The sequence below is a fragment of the Mesocricetus auratus genome, unplaced genomic scaffold, assembly GCF_017639785.1.
Source record: "Mesocricetus auratus isolate SY011 unplaced genomic scaffold, BCM_Maur_2.0 Super-Scaffold_100018, whole genome shotgun sequence".
Lineage (NCBI taxonomy): Eukaryota > Metazoa > Chordata > Mammalia > Rodentia > Cricetidae > Mesocricetus > Mesocricetus auratus.
This window is the reverse complement of record NW_024429199.1, coordinates 33803298-33823588: the sequence shown is the minus strand read 5'-3', so window position 1 is coordinate 33823588 and position 20291 is coordinate 33803298. Positions and strand designations below refer to the sequence as shown.

The following is a 20291-nucleotide window of genomic DNA, read 5'->3' as shown; positions in this document are numbered from 1 at the left end:
CATACATTTCTTTTTTCATTAAACATGACTAAATATTTTACATATTACATAAACCAATCTCATCTCTCTCACTTTATTTCTTACCACATTTGTGCTTGTTTCTCTCTGCTTTTTCTGTCACCACTTGTGTCTGACACTTCTGCCTTTTGTTACTTGTCACCAGTTTGACTTTATCCCATTTATACCCTATTGTTTGTCACTTGCCCTCTCAAGTATCTGCGTAATATGTTTTCAGAGTCTGCCTTACTCTCTTACTTCGTTCATACAACTTCTAGACTTGAAAGTTCTTGTCTTTTATATTATTGTCAAGTTTTTGATACTTGAACATTATAAATAAGTTAGTTTCTATGACCTTAAGATTTTTATTTCAATCTAAGTATTCATAATAAAACTTTTGTACATGGCAGATAGTATGACAAAATACATAGTACTTAACCACATAACTTGAGATCATACAAAAGATAATCAGAGAATGCAAAAATAGTAATACATAGTCTTTGTCATTTTGTTTCTAATGTTATCTTTGGAAATTGAAGGTTTCACGGTATAAGGCATCCTGTTTACGGGTAAGCATAGACATGAGATATTGAGATTACCAGTATTCCTTTGGTGTATACATTTAAATAAAAACTGTATCATCCATAACAACAGTATGACAGTATTCCTAAGTGACCTTGGGACCTACTGGGCATTTCACAAAGTAAACAAAATTCCCCTTGCAAGTTCTGACAACTGCAGGGCATTTTGGATGTGGTAAAGTAGGCCTCCTGGCAGAACATAGCCCCACGTGGCTTGTTCCACATGTCCTGTGTTTGGCTAGGTTTCATACTAAGCACTTTTGCTGGTGTAAACCCAGCCCTATTCTGAACAGGATTCTTAGTTCATAAGTTTCTGTTCAGTACAAAATGTTACAGGTAGGTATAACCACAGTAAAGTAACACCTGTCCCAGCCACACACATGCACTATTACTTCATCATCTTAGGTTTTGAGTGTCTCATGATCAGCCAGCGTGCTTTTAGTAATAGACTAGACTTCTGGATAGGATGTCAACAATTAAAAAAACAGCAGAAAAATATCAGCACCAAAGGCCAACACAGGATATTTCTTATGAAATCTGGCCTAAATCATATGCAGTAGCATAACACAAAATCAGAAATGCCATGTGTTCTTACTCTAATAGGTGTGACTATTTTAATCATATTAAAACAGAGTAGTCATGTGTTCTTGCTGCAAAACTCAAGAATTTAATTCTGAGTTAAACATTTTTACTGTGCTGAAAGGATAGAACACACAGTGTCTCTTGTCTTATGTTTACTGGACTAAAATAATAATAATAAAGCAAACATGGAGCATCTGGCTTAGAAATTTGGCTATCCTTGCCCATCTAGAATAAAACTGCTATATTAATGCAATTCTGGGATAATGTGCTCTGTGGAGAAAAGAGTGCATGATAGTAAAAACCTTTATGCAGGGGACAGAAAGACATGTCATAGTTGCCTTAACTCTTCCTTCTCATTGGTTCCTATCTGCTGAGATCCCTTATTAAAAGAGACAAGGAAGTTGGAAGGATAGAACTGCGGCATCAGGCTTGGCAGCACTGCTTTGTCCATTGAGCAATAGCAAGTGAAATGTTTTCAAAGTAGTACATTGCAGGGAATAGGAGTGGGTCTATCTAAAGGCCTAAATTGTCACTTTGTGTTCATTTCCTGTTTTTATTTCTCTTTGTTATTTTAAATCAGTGGACTGAGACAGGATGGTTCCCTGATATTTTTTAACCTTATGTATAATTGAGAGTCTGTATATCTAAAAATAATTATTACCAGGGAGATTTTAAAACTTTTTTTCATAATCTTGTCTTGACATTAAATTAGGGTAACTTTCTTCCATGTTTATTTGGTTATCGTTCTGTATTCTTTCATGTGCAAATAAATGAATTGAGAGCATTGAGGAAAGGACTAATGCTGCTGTGGAAATACTTTTGCTTTTTGGGTTTGTCTGATTCCTTCCCCACACATAAATTTAGGTCATTATAATGTTCATATTTAAGGTCTGAAAAGATCAGTTATTGATTGTTTATTTGCCAGGTGTTAAGTTAAACACATTGATTACAGATTCATCATTTGTTTATTCCTCGGGTTTTAAACCACTTTTCCATTTCCATGTTCCTTTGATGGGATAGCTCTGAAAGATTAAAAATAAATATAAACAAAAAAAAAAAACACAGGACTCTTGTAGAGTCTGTGTGTTAGATGACATCATTTGTGTGTCTGTCATTGACCATGTCATTACAAGGAAGTTTGACTCATTGGTTGAATACTTCATTTGGCAGCATTCCTTGAATTTTGACTCTTTGTGTTCTTGCATTTCTATATGAAATGAGTGAGAGTGGTGAGGAAGCTTCTTGAATACATATTCTGCTTCTTTGCTGTAACAAAATTTAGTAACTAAAAACCTAAGTACAAAAAGGGTTTGGTATCATTCTATTCAATTAACTAAATGTAGCTTCTTTTAGGAAATGCTTTTTCTTACATTTGGAGGACAGAGAGCATGTGAACGATGTGGCATATTGTATGGAGTCAGAGGACATGTAAATGTTGGCTTTCTCTAACATGTGGGCTCTGGAATCAAATTCAGATCATTAGGCTCATGCCAAGAATGCTTATCCACTGAGCTGTCTCTTACACATCGTGATTATAAACTCATTCACTTGTGTAGTTAGAGACTAAAGAAAATTCTCAACAAACAAAATAAAAAAACTAAGCACATAAATATTTGTCAAGTGTCTGTGTTATATATAGTTTGAATGAAGTGTTTTATACTGATTTTCTTTCCATTCTTAACTAGGTTTTTGGTACTAATGTATTTTCCCCTTTGTATTCAAAGGGTAGCCATTCTACAAAAGTGGAAGCTGTGGTCAGAACGCTGATGAAAATACAGCTTAGAGATCCAGGGGCCAAAGCACTCGTTTTCTCTACGGTACAATCAAGACTTCTCTGCTTCAGTCCACCTGGTTTTCTGCCTCTCCTTAGTATTTATCTGAGAACTATAAATACTTACTGAAATATAGTTAAGATTCAAAATTACTGCTAGACTTTTTTTTCTATGTCCTCATTTATCTTTACAGAAATGTGATGATACTTTATAAAGGCAGTTTCCATAAGATTTTATATTAATTTTAGTAAGATTTTTTTGATATTTTAAAAATTGAAATCTATAACCTTGAAAGATTCATTCACAAATGAATTTGACTATTTAAGGAAAAGTTAGTAAATGAACTATAAAGTATTATTTATAAATATAGTAAAAACCCTTGAAAGATAAGAAACTATATTTATTAAATATTCCATTGTTTTGTATTATGTATTTTAATTATCCTCAGTGATGCTTATATTTTATTACACTACTATCTTTCAACTAGTATTTGATGGGGGAAAAATGCTGTTTCCCAACAAAGCTAACTAGTGTTGTAGGTACTCCATCTAAGGGTTTGGATTTGTTTTTGTTCATTTAACTATTACTGTGGTTTAGTTATTATTTCTTTTCTTCTCAAATCCTCTTTGGTCAAAAGCTGTGTATAAACACTATTTTCCCCACTTTTATGTTCTAGTGGCAAGATGTATTAGATATTATTTCAAAAGCTCTCACCGACAACAACATGGAATTTACGCAAATCAGTCGCATTAAGACATTCCAGGTATGTTGAGTTTTCCTTGTTTTTTAACAAATTAGGTGCTAACTGAAACTGCTGTTCACTAACTGACCTAGTTTATCTTCTGGCCTACACCCTGAAGGAGAGTTTAAGTTCTTGATTATCTACAAAATTAACATTTTAAAGCAAAATAGAAAAACTGTTGACATTTTTGATCTATTCACTAATACCTAAAAAAAGAATTGTTTAAAAAAAATATTTTTGGGCCAGGCGTTGGTGGCGCACGCCTTTAATCCCAGCACTCGGGAGGCAGAGGCAGGTGGATCTCTATGAGTTTGAGGCCAGCCTGGTCTACAAAGCGAGTTCCAGGACAGCTACCAAGACAATACAGAGAAACCCTGTCTCGAAAAAAAAAAAAAAAAAAAATTTGACTTGAGGTCCTTTTTCTTAATATAGAAAAATGGCCTTGCAAAAAAAGAAAAATGACCTTGTTGTATCTCTTTTGCTATACCCTGGGATTATATTCTGCACACACACACACACCCCACATATATAATCAGAGAAAAGTACATGTAGTTAAAATTTCATTTGTATCACATTGAGTACAGTCTCACCCACATAATCTGAGACACACCACACATAAGAACAACTAAAATGTAGTAGGTTCCTGTCTTACCTCACATTAAGTCTTCCATGTTTTCTTCTCTTCTTCATTTTCCTCTGTACTCATACAGTTCAGTTTCCATGTATCACATATATCTATGATATGATTTTTACTATATGCTATAAAAGCAAAAGTGTATGGTTTTCTTCTTCAGCATCAAGAAAAACAACATTCTAGTTACTAAAATTGGTGAATTAGTATTCAGTTTTCACTACCATATTCATCTTGAGCTATAACAAGCTGCTCTTATTTTAATTGATCCAGCTAAAATTAAAATGCACTTTTTTTTTCTTTTAGGAGAACCTTTCAGCATTTAAACATGATCCTCAAATCAATATTTTGCTGTTGCCCCTGCACACGGGCTCTAATGGATTAACTATCATTGAAGCCACTCATGTCCTCTTGGTGGAGCCCATACTGAACCCTGCCCATGAGCTCCAGGCCATTGGGAGGGTACACCGAATTGGACAGACAAAGTAAGCATCAACCACTTTGCCTCACATTATAGAAACTAACTCAGCATTTAAATTCTATATGTTCATTGTGGCCTGTTTGTTTTAAGTACAGATTCTGTCTCCCTTACCTGAAATGTTGGGGACCAGAAATGTTTTACAGTAGGATTTGTTTTGTTTGGCCTTCAGATTCTAGAGTATGTGCATATCTTTAATGAGATATCTTGAGGAAGGGGTCTAAGACCAAACATGAAATTTAATGTTTCACCTTATATGTGGTCTAACCCCTCACATGAAGTCAGATGTGGAAATTTCCAGTCACATGTTTGCATGGACTCCATGGCACTTGCATGTAAATGCATACACACAATGAACCAATAAGTCTGTGTAATAAAAGATAAGTAGATTTACTGCAGTACCTGAACAAAAAGTAATAGTGATTATTATGTGATATATACTTCTTTCGTTCAAATAACAGATTATATGGGTATTTGTAACACAACTTCCTAGTTATATTAATAGCCTCATGGATGTTAGAGACCTTGAAAGTTTGAAGACATACACATACTAGGCACTCATTTTGTAAGTATTACTGAGCACCTAAAGTTTATCAGGCACTATACTACATACTGAAAATTCTAATCATATCTAGCATCTAGTCCCATCTAGCAACAGTAGAAGGCTACTGTGTAGTACAAGAAAAAGATGATTGAAAGTTATGTAAACAAAAGAGCATGCTTTATGCTCTGAAGAATAAAGAAAGACATTAGTCTGAAGGACTGGTTATTTTAAAGTTAGACTAGAAAACCATCATGGAGAGTTGCACATATAGAAATAAAGGGAGAAAAGCTGACATCCTGAGGGTTGTGAGGAGTTTGGAACTAGCTGCTGTAGGAAAACATGAGAAAAGAGTAGTACATGAACTACCTGCATGTCAGAATCAGAATTACTGATTGTTGCATAAGCTGTGGCTTTGAGAGCTTTGACAGCTGTAATTTCAAGTGAGAAAGACATAGGTTCTGTGTTTAAATGACTTTTCTCATTGCTGTGTCAGATTCCAAACAAAAGCAGCCAAGAAAGGAAGTGTTTATTTGGGCTCACACTTTTGTTAATAGAGTGGGAAATTAATTCAAAGTGGTAGAAACAGAACAAGGCTGGTCATATTGCAACCACAGTTAGGGAACACTGGCAGATAAATGCTGATTCTTAGCTTACTTTGTCATCATTCAGTCTTGATCCCAGCCCATGGGATGTTGTTGCCCACATTCAGGGTGGATCTCCCTTCTTCACAGAAGTCTTAAAACGTTTTTGAAATTCCCCATGCAGATTTACTGAGAGTTTTGTTTCCATGGTAATTTTAAATTTCATCAAATTAATGATCAAGATAAGCCTTTGTACTCTTCCAAAAAAACAAAAACATAGCAAAGTAGTACAGACATAGTCAATACACAGTTGTGCTAAAGTACTTACAAATGTCATTTAGAATACAGTTAAATTTAGTGTATGTATACGTGCAGGTGTCCACATGCCATGTTGTACATTTGGAAGTCAAAGGACAACTTCCAGAAGTTAGTTTTTGCCTTCCATTTTGTTGAGGCAATCCTACTTGCTTTTCTGCTGGTTTGCATACTTTGCAAGCTAGCTGGTCTATGCATATAACATCTGACTTTTTAAAGAAATGTGAGTTCTGCCAGGCAATGGTGGCGCACGCCTTTAATCCCAGCATTCGGGAGGCAGAGGCAGGCGGATCTCTGTGAGTTCGAGGCTGGGATGAACCGGCAGCCTCCAAAACAATACAGAGAAGCCCTGTCTCGTAAAACCAAAAAAAAAAAAAAAAGTGAGTTCTAGGGATCAAACTCAGGTTGTTAGGCTTACCATGTGATTTTACTAGTTGAGCCATCTTGCCAACCCTAAACAGTGACTTCTTGTTATACCAGCATTATTCTAAAGCATAGATAGGGCTTGTCTCTGACTTATAAGCCTAAGTCCATTAAGGTCATTGCTTCCCATTATGCAGATTTTCTGAATCTTTGTATCCTCCTTCCTGGAGACAGTCTTCACTCATAGAAGTCTTTCTTCCCATTATCTACCTAAGCAGTTGGTACTCATCAATCTCCACACACTTCTTTCATTAGATTTTTACTGAACACTTTCTATGTGTCATGCATAATTTTAAGCAGTTTAGATGTCTTCATGCAACTTATAAGCAGGTTGGTCTGGCAGCAATTAGTATACAACAGATATAAGTAAAGAGTATGTCTTGTTAAAATCTGGAAATTTCGAACAGGGTGGGGAAGATAAGGAACACAAATGACTTGGAATCCAACCTTACTGAGAGGTAACATCTGACCGAAGCTTGAAAGAGATTAGTCAGTCATGCTATATCTTAAGAAAGAATGATTAAACAGACAATAATATCAGTGTGACATCTGTAAATCAGGAGTTTGTGGTGATATTTTGTTTATGATCTAACAAATAAAGCTTTCCTGAAGATCAGAGTACAGAACTAGCCACACTAGTAGACATAGAAGCCAGGCAATGGTGGCATACACCTTTAATCCCAGCACTAGGGAGGTTGAGACAGGAGTGATATGGCTGGGCTGAGAGAGCAATTTAAGGTGGGAGGAGACAGGAGCTTGGGCTGTCTGATGATTCATAGAGACAGATGCATTCTGAGCAGCAGTCAGTCTGAAATGGTCTGAGGAGGCAGTCTGAGGACAGGATCACCCCTTTGGTCAGAGTATTGGTCGAGGTAGGAACTCTCTAGTGGCTAAATGCTTTTCTTCTCTGATGTTTCAGCTTCCCCAGCCCTATAATATCTGACTCTGAGTTTTTATTAAGACCAATTAGAATTAATGCTACAGTTTCTGGGGCAAGGGACTACAAGACTGAAATGGGTAGGAAATAAAGTCAGGGATCACACTGATGATCATATTAGACCCTAGTTGGGAAGCTGCAAGCAGAGGAAGGACATGATGTAATTTCAGCTCTGAATCATTCTGAGAACTGTGTTCAGTCCAGGGAGTAAAGGGAGCAGGGGAGGCCATGCAGTCTTGATGACTGTAGAAGATAGCTTGACTGGTGGCAGTTCACCTTCTGAGTAGTGGTCAGGTTCTGGATTGTTCTGGAAGTAGAACTGACAGTGTCTGTGAACATAGTGGAGATTGGGTATGAGTGTAACACCATGGGCTTTGGCCAAGACAGCTGGGAGGATAAAAAGCTTTTAGCTGAGTATAGGAAGACTATTAGAACAGATTCAGTAGGAAGAACAAAAATCAAACTTTGGATATGTTTGAGCGTTTATTAGCTATCTAAGATATGTAAATTCAAAGACTGGGAGAGAAGCCAGGGCTAGGATACACTTAGATATCAGTAGCATGTGATGGCTTTTTTAAGCCATGAGCATGAATGGGATTATTAAAAGAGAAAAAATAGTGATGGGCCACAAACTAAAGGCTCTCGGGAAGGGTTAGACACCTACAAGGTTGACTATCATTTGCTGCAAAATATCAAGAACGGAATCTTACTATTGGGGTTCTTACCATTAGTTTTATTTTGCAACATGATCAAAAGCAGTTTAAATGGAGCCGTGTAGGCAACTGCCTATTAGGATTTTTTTGTTCAACTCTAGTTCAGCCATCACAAACAGAAGGATTACATAGCTTGTATGGTGGCATAGTAGGTAAGGTGGCAGGTGTAACCCTGCTGCCTCTATGGTGCATGCTTAACCATGGTGCCCTGCTATTACTGTGCAGCTCATAGGAGTGGGATCTTGAGAGATTTTGTTGCAGAATAAAGTAGAGAACAAAATTAAAAATCATGTCCTTTTCCTTTACAATGAAAAAATTAGAAAATGATTCATTAGAAATAGGAAAACTAGGACAAACTGGAAGAGAATGCTGGGCATTTTCCACAAGTGGGCAAGAGGATATAGGACCTAATGCTGATTGGTTTCTAGCGAAACTGACTCTGGTAATGATCAGGGAGCATAGTGTTTGTCCTCCTTTATTTATTAAAATGGAAGATGTGTCCTTTTTTCACCCCATTTGTCCTAAATCTCACCTCTTCTCACATCCCCAAGAGCCTTCCCCTTGTAATACATCACATAAACATGTCTGAATATGAGCATTTTTAAGCTGACACTCCTTCACAGTCTGCTTCTACCTTCCTGATCTCCCGCTCTGTCAGCCTATTTCAGTAGATAATACACTGAAATGAGGTTTAGGGTGTAATTGGTGGCCTAATTCTTGCCAGTAGTCAGTGATTCTTTTTATCTACTCTCCCTAGTTGTTAGTTCACTCAGTGCCATAGTATTAAGTAGCATAGGTAGCTGGGTGACCTTCATATATATATATCCCTCAACCCAGAAATTAACAGATTTATAGATCTAGTTAGTATCTCTGCATGTATCTAGGAAATTTACATATTTCCTAGGTTATAGACTAGACATCTCAAGTTTGACATAGATAAAGCAAACTGCATCCTTGCCACTCTTCAGCCAGCCCAAGCTTTCCTCATATTTTAATGTGACTCTTCTCATCTATACTTGCTCTGACAAAAAAACTAGGACTCTCCTGTATATCTCTTTTTAATGTCTTATATTCAAATTATTTCAGTCTTGACTCTTGTATCTCAAAGATATTCTTCATCTTCAGACTTTTTCTTATCCCACTGATACAAAGCACAATCCACCTCCTCTTGCCAGGATGACTACAAATTTTATCTCTTCTGGGCCTCCACAGTAGCCAGAGGCATTTCCAAAGTACAGTCTTGTGCAAACAGATTATGCATAACCATTGGACATTACTGAGATGAGCATGTGCTTGGGAAAAGCTAAAAACATTTCAGGGGCCAGCAGCAGGCTCGCACAGCACAAGTGTTGTGAGTGAAACAGATGAGCACAAGGTTAGGAGTGGGAAGGGTTCAGATCATATATTGTGGTTTTGCAGGGCCTAAGCAGGAACTGGATTTTGTGGTTATAAAGAAACATGCTTTGTCTTCTGTTTGCTGGCTCTTCCTGCTGCTGCTGTGCTTAGTGCCTAACTCCCTTCTCTCATTTCTACTTCTCATGGCATTCATTACCTGTGCATGGAACTGATTTTCTCATGTGTTTACTGTCTGTCTCCCTCATGAAAGTGTTAGCTCTTGAAGACCACATTGGCAGTCTTCACTACTGGCCTGTCCCTCAGCACATTCATTTGTACCTGCCATAAATGGACACCCATGGACTGATGAATGTAACATGTGTATGTAAAGTCAGTTTCTACTCATTTGTCTTAAGATGGTTTTTAAGCTTACAATTATTATTTACCTTCCAGACCTACTATTGTACATAGATTCTTAATTAAAGCAACAATAGAAGAGCGAATGCAAGCAATGCTGAAAACTGCTGAGAGGAGGTAGGTAGCAACTTCCTAGTGGGGGCTTCCTATCATTTGAGAGTTGTAGATCTCCTTCACTTGGATGATAGCAAATGATTTAAACACTAATACTTTTTTAAACCAAAGAATAGCGTTTGCCGGGCGTTGGTGGCGCACGCCTTTAATCCCAGCACTTGGGAGGCAGAGGCAGGCGGATCTCTGTGAGTTCGAGGCCAGCCTGGTCTACCAAGTGAGTTCCAGGACAGTCTCCAAAACAATACAGAGAAACCCTGTCTCGAAAAAACCAAAAAAAAAAAAAAAAGAAAAGCGTTTTGTCCACCAGTCTTAGCTGGTGGATTGTGTCAGATTCACAGGCATCAGAATAGCAGAATGGTCAAAACCATCTGAACTTTCAAACTTGGCCTGCAGTCATTAAACTTCCTAACATTTGTACAAATTAGTAATTTTTCTTTAAAATCATCTTAAAATAAACTGGTACCTTTGTACCTACCTCCCTGCAAGATGGGATAGGTTGGAATTCATGGAAGAGATGATGGCTTTTTAGAAGGGACTGCATCTCTAGGGGTACTTTGAGTACCACAGAAACATTTTCAAACCAGAAATACACATACTCTGGTGATGTACAAGGATAGATGCCAGCCACCCATCGGCTTTACATCTAGTCTTTTATTCTTGTTATCACATGCTGCAGACTTCAGTGTTTTTTATTTCAGTTACTTAAAATAATAAAAGAGCTACTGAACTGAGTGGAAAAAGTAAATGGTAAAATTAGAACCTTCTTACAACTGTTGTCAGATGTCTTTTTCTATTTTTTGTTTTGAGTTTTTATTAATTTTTCATAGGAACCATTTTCTAGCAGAGCATCAGAATTATTTCAGCATTTTCACTGATTTTCAAGAGATGCAGCACTTCCGTCATTATTTACTTCTGAGAAGTCCCCTATGGCTCACTTACTAGAATGTAGGAGCAGATTTGTGTTCTCCGTTTACATCATGCATGCAGTCACTGACTCCTGGCATTTCTTTCTCCCTGTGTTTCTTGAAATGTTGCAGTCATACAAGCTCATCCGGGAAGCATTCTGAAGCCTCTGTGTTGACTGTGGCTGACCTGGCAGACCTGTTTACCAAAGAAACTGAGGAGCTTGAATAAGTGCTATTAAGTCATTCAACAGACTTTAATATAGGACTTAAATTTCATAGTTACAAATCCAAGTTGTTAATTAAGAACAAAAGATCAGTAAATATTAGTAAATACTATTTCAAATTGAATGAATTTTTTTGTTATACACTAGCCTAGTGGTAATTGGCCATTGATTCTTTTCAGTATACTAATTTCAAAACATGTACAATTAATTTTAATTTTACATTCCTACTGAAACATTTTTTGTTCCAGTGAATATCTATAACTGATAAGGTAGGGGAATTAAGAAAGGTTTTGAAGACTTTTAATGGATAGACATTTATAATAACAAGTCAGAGTACATAAGAGAGAAAGTAAATTAGTATAATTTGTATGACCTGATACTATCCAATCAATGTAGATCACATTTTTGAAAAGGCCTTTAGCATCTTTATCATATGATTCACAATTCACCATTATCTTGTCAGTGATATTTTTTAAAAAACTGAACTATAATAACTAGTTATTTGCATGAGTTTGAGCTGTAACATTGTCATTAGAACCTGAAAGTAAGTAGTGCAGCTCCTAATGTTAAATCGTTAGGCAATTATTTTGCTTTTTGTGTTTTTCTACTAAAAGTTGAAATACAGAAAAATTCATTTTTTTATTATGTGTTAAAGTAGTATCATTGTTAATGTGGTTTTACGTGTATTAATATTTACAATGATGTTCAATTCTCTTAGTAAGTTTTTTCTAATGTGTTCTAAGATGGATGTATCTGTAAATATTGCAGTTTTATAATTTGTTATCTTATTATAGCATAGAAACATGGCTTTCTTTTTTTTTTTTATCATTGAACTGATGTCCTAGACAGCATTCCCTTCCTATGTTCCTCTAACTAGTCATTTTAGCCACTAGTATCTAAATTTACATAGAGTTTATTCATTTCAGTTACTCTGCTCTTAGGAACTTGTATTTGATCATACTGCAAGAGAGTGCTGTGTTCACACATGCATATAACTGTAAGTGATGAAACTGTCTCTTCTTCTGTGAAGAATTAATAGATGACCTTGAAATCACAAAATAAGTAGTTTGTTGTATCCTAGCCTTGTGATGGAGCATAAATATTCTTGTTTTCTTTCCTTTAAGCTTTTGGAGCTTCAAGTGACCCTCAGGATTCATTAGCTCCTATCTAACTTCCCAGAAAGCTATACTGGACTAGTCCCTGGGTCTCCTTCATCAGTGAGCTCTGGTGCTTAGCTAAGGTGCATTTCCTACTCCAGGTTTACAGGTGACAGTTCAACTGAAGAAGACACATTGTGGGTGCTTATTCTTTAGTTGAAGGGAAATATGCATTGATTCTTTTATATGAAATTAACTATTTTTACAGCTCTTTTACATATCATGAAGAGCTTTTATGTATATTCATGTAGTTAACATTCCTAACATCCTGTGGAGTAGATATAATTAATATCATTCCTATTTTAAAAGAACTAATGCTCTAAAATAGTAAGACATTTGCCTATGACATGTAACAATTAGACAATGGAGCCCAGGCCCTCTGGCTTCTCATCTGCTGTTCTTCCACCAAGTCGTATGCCATGCTGAGATTCAGAAACCTTGTGGCTGTAATTTAATAAGGAGATTGCTTAAGTAATTATTTTTGTTTCTTAGTATTACTTCATGTGCTATGTTCTAAGGAAAACAATTTGATGTGCTTCGATTAAAAAAAATGATATATTGATATCTATACTTACCAGTATTAGAGGAAAACTACTCTTATTTATTTCAGTAAGATACCTCAATAAAATAAATATTTTAGTGGAAAATGAAATTTTGGATTGTTTAATTTCTAAGCTGTAGATGGTATGAACTTTGGTTTTTATTGACTTTACAAATAATTTGAAATTGTCCATCTGCAGTCTTCCATATTTTATTTCATTTTAATATTCCATAGGTGTTTTGTTTTTTTTGAAAATCATTAGGCGTGTATACATTTTGGTGTAACTTGTTGGAAATGAAAATAAGACAGTCATCAAAATATAAGGCATCCGTTGCAGTTAATAACTGGCAGCCATGGTTACAATATTGTTATGTCTGGAATTACTAATGGTCACACTCAACTGAATAGCTTGTCCTATAGCTAAAATGACAAACAGTGCTCAAATTAAGTTCTTAGACATGAGAAAAATCAGACAATTAACTTTTAAGCACTCTCATTAACTCTCTAGGTATCTGGTACTTGCCAGTTTTCTAAATCAAACAGCCTTCCCTCAAGAGTGGCGAACAGCAAAGCAAGCATACATCCTCAGAGGGCCTTTGTCTTATCCCAACAACCCTAAATGCTGATCTTCCTTCAGCATGCCAATATTGAGTTAATAGGCAAATTGTAAGGTTCCAGTGGAAACCATATTGTCGAATGTGCATAAGTGAGAGTTTCAATCAGCATTGCTATTTATTGAGTTAGATAATTCTTACACACTGTTGTACATTATTATAAAATGTTGAGTAGTATCTAGGTTTTCTTCCCACTGGATTTCACTTGTAACTATCACACCCAGTTTATACCAAATAAAAATGTTCCCTAATATCTCTAGGGCAGAGGCAGGCAAGATTGAGAGTCAGCTTTTTCATCACTGGTGATGAAATATTCAGAATACTGTGTAAAAAAGCAGCTTAATTTGTCATAGCAAGTTTAAGAGCCCAACTCCTAGGCTCGTGTATTTGAACAGTTGGTTCTCAGATGGTAACAATATTTGGGGACATTGTAGAACAGTTGGGACTATGGCCCAGGTATCACAAGTGGACCACTGAGGGCAGGCTTTTAAAAGTGGTATCTACTTCTGGCCATGAGGGACTATTCTGAACTGAGCCAGAACAAACCCTTCCTTCCTTAGATTGCTTCCATCTGGTACTTGGTTACAGCAACAAGGAAAGTAACTAGCACAATGACCATTTGGAAGATTTTTATATTTGGCTTTAAAGTTTGAAACCAATACTGAAATTGCAGCTTGGAGCTGTAGATACAATGAGTTGTTGGTATTATATTTCAAACTTCCACTGTTCATTTGTAATTGAAAAACTTTGAAAAGGACGAAGGCATGACTTTAGAGCCAGTTTTGCTAGTGTAAAAGATTTGCTAAAACAAACTATGAAGTAATGAAGGTGTTGATTAACTTGATTGTGGAAATTATTTAGTAATGTGTGTATATCAAACCATTACTCAGAACATCTTAAACATCTTAAAGCCACGGTTTTTAGATACCAGTTGTCAGGGGTGCATGCATGCATTCATAGGGAAGGGGGGAGGGGGAGGGAGTGGGAGTTAGGTAGGGGATCTTACTATTGTCCAGACTGCTCTCAATCTTTATGGCTCAGCAGCTGCCTGAGTAGCTGAGACTACACATGCATGGTACTGTACACTAACAGTTTTCAAGTTCAATTTTCAGTGAACTTCTGATTAAGAACACCAGTCAGCATGATAAAATCCTGTTCTCTAGTCTATCAGACAAATCTTCCTAAGAATGAAAATGTCAATGATTTGTCGCTGTGTACTTCAAGGGTTTGACATGTGAATTTAATGCATTCTGAAGCTGGAGAAGATGACATCCACAAGCACAACAGGACATGTAGTAACACTAAAATATGCCTTTACAGAATTAATATTGTGGCACTGAAAGGTCTCCACTTTCATCAAGTGGACCAAAGTAGTTCTCACATCTGCCTACTGCTATGACTTGTAGTACAGCTCATTGTTATTTCTACTTCCTATTTATTCTCTCCCAAACTTAGACCTTAATTTCTAACTCATTTGCATATATCCTGCAACACCTAAGTTTGGATTGAGAACACCCGAGCTCTCATTTTATTAGCAATCTGGGTCTTGTTGAATAGGCCACTTAGTCTCTGGACCTTGTCATATGTAAAAAAGAGTTGGGTTACATGAGCAATAAGTAAGAGCTGGGTTACAACAATTAGCATACGTCAGTCATTTGTAAGAAAGAGTTCAAATTAGACAAGAATTCTATGATTAACCAAAGTGTTTTCTATACTCTGAATAGACCAGAAGAATTGAGGAAGCTACAATGAAAAAGGAAGATTTGAATAATTTTTAATAGACACTTATGGATACAATTAATAGAATTTCTGTAAGGATGAGAAATAATGTTTATTAAAAGCCTGAATCTTGAATGAAAGGAAAGGTCAGAAAACCCTTTCATTTCTCCCCTAACCTTGAACGTAACCAATAGCTACTCCCATCTGTTTTTCCATGTATTTGGGGGGATTTTTGTCTTTGTTGGTTTACTTTTGATATTTTCTGTCTGGTGCTGCACACTAAAACTGCATGTATAGCTTTTCCCAGATCATTATTTTTACTACCCCAAGCAGAAGCATTAAGTTTTGGCATAGCAAATAATTTCATGTGGTTTAATAAATATTTATTATGGGTCTTAAGTGTTTACTAATTTAATTCTGACTTTTTAAGTCTTAGGTATCTGATTATGTAACTAATGGCATGCCATTATGTAGAAGATTTAAAAAACAAAAACACTTGTGCACACAGATAGGCACTGGAGAAACAGGAAAGTTAAACTCATAGGCTTCCTTCAAAGGAAAGAGGTTTTTTTTTGTTTGTTTGTTTGTTTTAACCTGTCCTCCTGGAATGCTGAGAATCAATGTAGTTTACAAGCTGGTGATGCTTTGTTATCTGATGAGCCAGGCTCTGCCCATATCTTCCAGAATGTTTGTTTTTCTTATCCCAGACCTTTTCCCCCTAAAACCTTAGCATTACTTCTAGGCCATAAAACTCATACTTGTGAGAGATGTCATTTGTACCTTACAAGATCTTAAGTGGCTTCTGTGTGACTTAGGGCCAGGCCAAATCCTGACTTCCACGGGTATGTTTACCTCTGTCATTTTCCCTAGACCCTTATATTGAGCATTGTTTCTAAGTCAACAGAAGCCCATCTTATGAATGAAGCTTTGTAAAGAGCTGCAATATAAATATATCTTCAGTTTTGTTGTACTCATAGGACTGAGCTAATTGTTATCTGAAAACTTTTCCTCCAAAATGATGCAATGCTTAAATATAGCAAAGATACACATGCTGATGTCAGACTGTAGATAGAAGTCCTGGCCCAACACTACTACCTAAAATTCGGGCTGAACTGAGTTTCATTGTTTTTCCTAGATCATTTTCCTGCTGTCTGTAAAGCCTGCAGCAACCCGGCACCCCTCCACATCATTAAACTTACATTTCTCTGAAAAGCAGTATTAACCATTAGTAAAGTTCTACAGTTCATTATTCCTGACTCCAGGAACTTTTTTCTAAAACTACTGTTCCTACCAGGTAGTCTTCCCATTTGTACCCTTCTATTTAAACCTCTTCTCTCAAACAACTTGTCACTTACAGATTCTGACTCTTAAAAAGAAGGCAAGAAGTTAAGATGAAAGGAAATACAAACATCATTACCATTGTCTTTTGCTTATACTCAAATTAGCATCAGACTTCCAAGGGTTCAATGTGTAGCTGACTCATCATCTGATTTAATAAAATATCCTATGTCAAAGGTTCTCAAATCATAACTCTGTAGCCTGAAACAGAAATGCCTGATGGCTTCATTAAAATTCAGATTGTTGTGCTAGCCCCTAGGTCTTCTGATACCATAGGTGTGTATGAAGCAGTCATTTCTAATAGTTGTACAGGTGTTACTGATGCTGGCAGTCCAGGGAACATTGCCCAAACGTGTGTGTGTGTGTGTGTGTGTGTGCGCGCGTGTGTGTGTGTGTGTGCAAGTTAAGGCCAGAGATTGAGGTCAAAGCTTGATGCCTCTATCACTCTCAACCTCAGTTTTTAGACAAGGTCTCTCTTGAACCTGGAGCTCATCAATTCAGCAAGCCACAAGGATCCTCCTGTCTCTAGCTCCCTATCTCTGATATGTACCATCATGCCTGGCTATTTCTTCAGTTCTGGGGATCTTACCTCAGGTCCTCATGGGTGTGTGGCAAGAAGCACTTGTGCTAACTGAAACATCCCAGCCCTCAGAGGACACACTGAGAATTCCTGTTCTATAAATAAAAGCTCTATAATGGTTTGTTTACTTTAAGTTGTAAATGCCCGAAGTAGGGCAGAAATGTGATATGTCAACATTGTAGTACTCAGTGAGGTTATATAATGTTGAAATAAACACAGAAGCTTCATTTGCTTGCCAAGCACTTTAAAGGATCAATACGTTTAATACCATTTCAAAGTGTTCAAGTACTCAGCTTCAAACAGGGCATAATAGCGGAGAGTAAGATCAACAACAAAGGCAAACACATTTTCAAGTCAAGCAAAAGTTTCCCTGGGTTTAGTCTACTTGCAGAGTTCAAATTCTCTGACAGCAGTGTTTTAAAGATAGTATTTAAAAAGCAATTGAGGTATAACCTCACATGGACAGACTGAACCAACAAGATGGCTGTGCTTATGTAAAGAGGTCAGAACACAGACAGGTACAGAGGGAAGGCCATGGGAAGGCTCACAAAAAGGATAGCCATCCACAAACTACAGAGACCTTAAGTGAAACCAATGTGGCTGACTACTAGCCTCTGACATGGAAGTCAATTCTGTGGTTTAACCACACTGTTTGCAACACCCTGTAATGGCAGCACACGCAGTTTACACATTTGGCAAAGTTCTCTTATTTTTAGAAAGCAGAGGCAATTTTCTATGGAAGGACCTATATGTGATCGTTGTGTCTGCTGTAACAAATGACCATGGAAGGAGTTGGCTTCAAGTAATAGTAGTTGACTGTATCATGTTCTCAAAGCCAGACTTCTAACATTTCACTTGGCTCAAATCAAGGTGCTAGCAGGTCTCCAATTCTCCCATAAGCTCTGTAGGAGAGTCTCCTCTGTCTCCTCCAGCTTTTGGTGCTACTGAAATTCCTAGCTGTGGGCCACTTCACACCAACCAGTGTCTGTTTTCACAGTGCTTTTTCCTATTTATGTCTGATCTCCCTCCATTGCCCTATGACAATGGCATTTGTGAGTGCATTCAGGTCAGGGCCTGCCAAATTCATCCCAAGATACCTTTTCATCTCAAATCTTTCACTTAACCTCTTTTATATGACCTTTATATATAACAAGTTTCATAACTAGAACCCCGTAATAGCTTATAGCTTCCATGTGTTAAAGGCTAAATGTTGAGCTTTGTTTGTTTGGAAGATAAGAAAACCTTTGACCTAGTATGGGGTCTTGGGTCGCGAGAATCTTTCTCTTGAAAGAGCTAGTAGAATATAGATGCTCCCCTTCCAGTATATTGCCTGACACCATGAGTTGAACATTTTGCTCTACCATAATCCTACCATGATATAACTTTTTGCCCCAGGCCCAAAAGTAACAGGCCAACCATGATCTGAAGGCTCCAAATCTGTGAACTGTAGAGAGCTGCTTAGCACTTGCAATGAAGACACACGCACACACACTCCTGGCAATAAAGGCAATACATGCATTCTCTTAGGACAAACAAATGGACGTCTGGTCTTTCTTTCCCTGATACCTTAGAGTGGCTTGTGGTGCGGGCATAGCAATTGGAGGTTCCACTGAGATCCAAAGAGACTTAGAAAGACTGGGAAAGATTGGCCAGATAGAAGCCTCGAAAAGGAGAGACTCAAGAAAGAAAAGAATTAAACAGGTACCTCAACTTCTAACAGTAAAATTGAATGGTCAAATCTCCAGGCTTTGCTTGAGAGATCACCCTCAGTTGGAGGGTGGATTGGATTAAATCTCCAGGCTTTGCTTGAGAGCACCCTCAGTTGGAGGGTGGATTGGATTAAATCTTCAGGCCTTTGCCTGACAAAGGTCAGGAAAGAAAGGGGAACCTGAGAGATCACCCTAGGTTGGAGGGTGGATTGGATTAAATCTCCAGGCCTTTGCCTGACACCAAGGTCAGGAAAGAAAGGGGACCCTGAGAGATCGCCCTCAATTGGGGGGTGGATTAAAAGTGGGTGAATTGAAAATTGGTAAAAGAAACATTGTTAGTTTGGCTAGCAGCGAACCGAAAGTAAAAACATTGTTAGTTTGGCTATGGGCGCTTCTCAGTCGCACCCAATTTTTTGGCTCTGAATGAGCTGCTTCATTCTAAGAATATAAGATTTTTGGAAGTTAGGGAGAGATCTTGATTTTGCATGGGACTGAGGAACAATATGGAAAATACACAAAAAGTCTGGATACTGTATACTATTGTGTTTTTCAGTTTTTTGATTGCTCAGGAAGGAACAACTGCTAAAGTACACTTGATGATAAATGCTGCTGAATTAATTCAAACGCTCAGAGGTGGTGTTTGGCCTGTCTGGAGACTAGTAAAAAGTTCCCTTGAGGATCAGAAGTGTAGTGAGGCAGTTAAAAAGGGGAGAAATGCTTTAGAACAATTACAAGAGGAGAGATCAGAGCAGGCAAACGGTAAAAAGGGAGGAAAACAGAAAAGAAAGATGTACTCAGCTCTAGAAGACTCAGAGTCTATGGACTCCGAGGAGGACAAAGAGGATGAGGAGAAACTCCAAGCTATTGTCATGATCCCCATGGTATGAACAGTGCCCCCTTCCAGCAATGAAAAGGTAGATTTACAAACATGCAGACAGGATATCCAGGACAGGTGTTTAAACAGGTGGATCAGATAGCCATTAAAGCTTGGAAATCATTGCCAAATTAAGGAGAAGTGAGTGGCAATCTTGGCACCTGGAGGCTGCGAGTGGAAAATGCAAGGATTATATGTGTTCCTGTTCAGTATGCCAATTTTACAAAAGCTACAAATTTGTCCAAGTATTTGTCCAGTTTTCTTTTACAGAATTGGTCACTTAAATTTGAAGATACTTTGAAGGAGTTGAGGCTGGCAGTGGTCCATGTGAATTCCACCAGAGTGGACCTTTCCTTTGCATCGGGATTATCGTCCTGGCTGACTTCTGCAATGGACCATCTTAAGGAGTGGGCGGGTATAGGAGCATTAACAGGTCTCTTGGTGTTGGTCTCCCTGGTTTGCTTGTGG

The 20291-nt window shown here is 37.4% G+C and overlaps 1 protein-coding gene across 3 annotated transcripts in view; it reads left to right on the top strand.

Annotated features, from left to right (window-relative positions):
- The window catches only part of Shprh (SNF2 histone linker PHD RING helicase), a 65031-nt gene extending 51931 nt beyond the window's left edge, over positions 1-13100 (top strand). For all 3 annotated transcript variants that reach the window (XM_040758233.1, XM_040758234.1, XM_040758235.1), the window contains exons 26-30: positions 2885-2977; positions 3609-3695; positions 4612-4790; positions 10085-10165; positions 11200-13100. In XM_040758233.1, coding sequence (XP_040614167.1) covers positions 2885-2977; positions 3609-3695; positions 4612-4790; positions 10085-10165; positions 11200-11296 — 537 coding nt within the window. In that variant the 3' untranslated portion in view covers positions 11297-13100. The remainder of the gene's footprint in view (positions 1-2884; positions 2978-3608; positions 3696-4611; positions 4791-10084; positions 10166-11199) is intronic.
- Positions 13101-20291: the final 7191 nt, after the last annotated feature.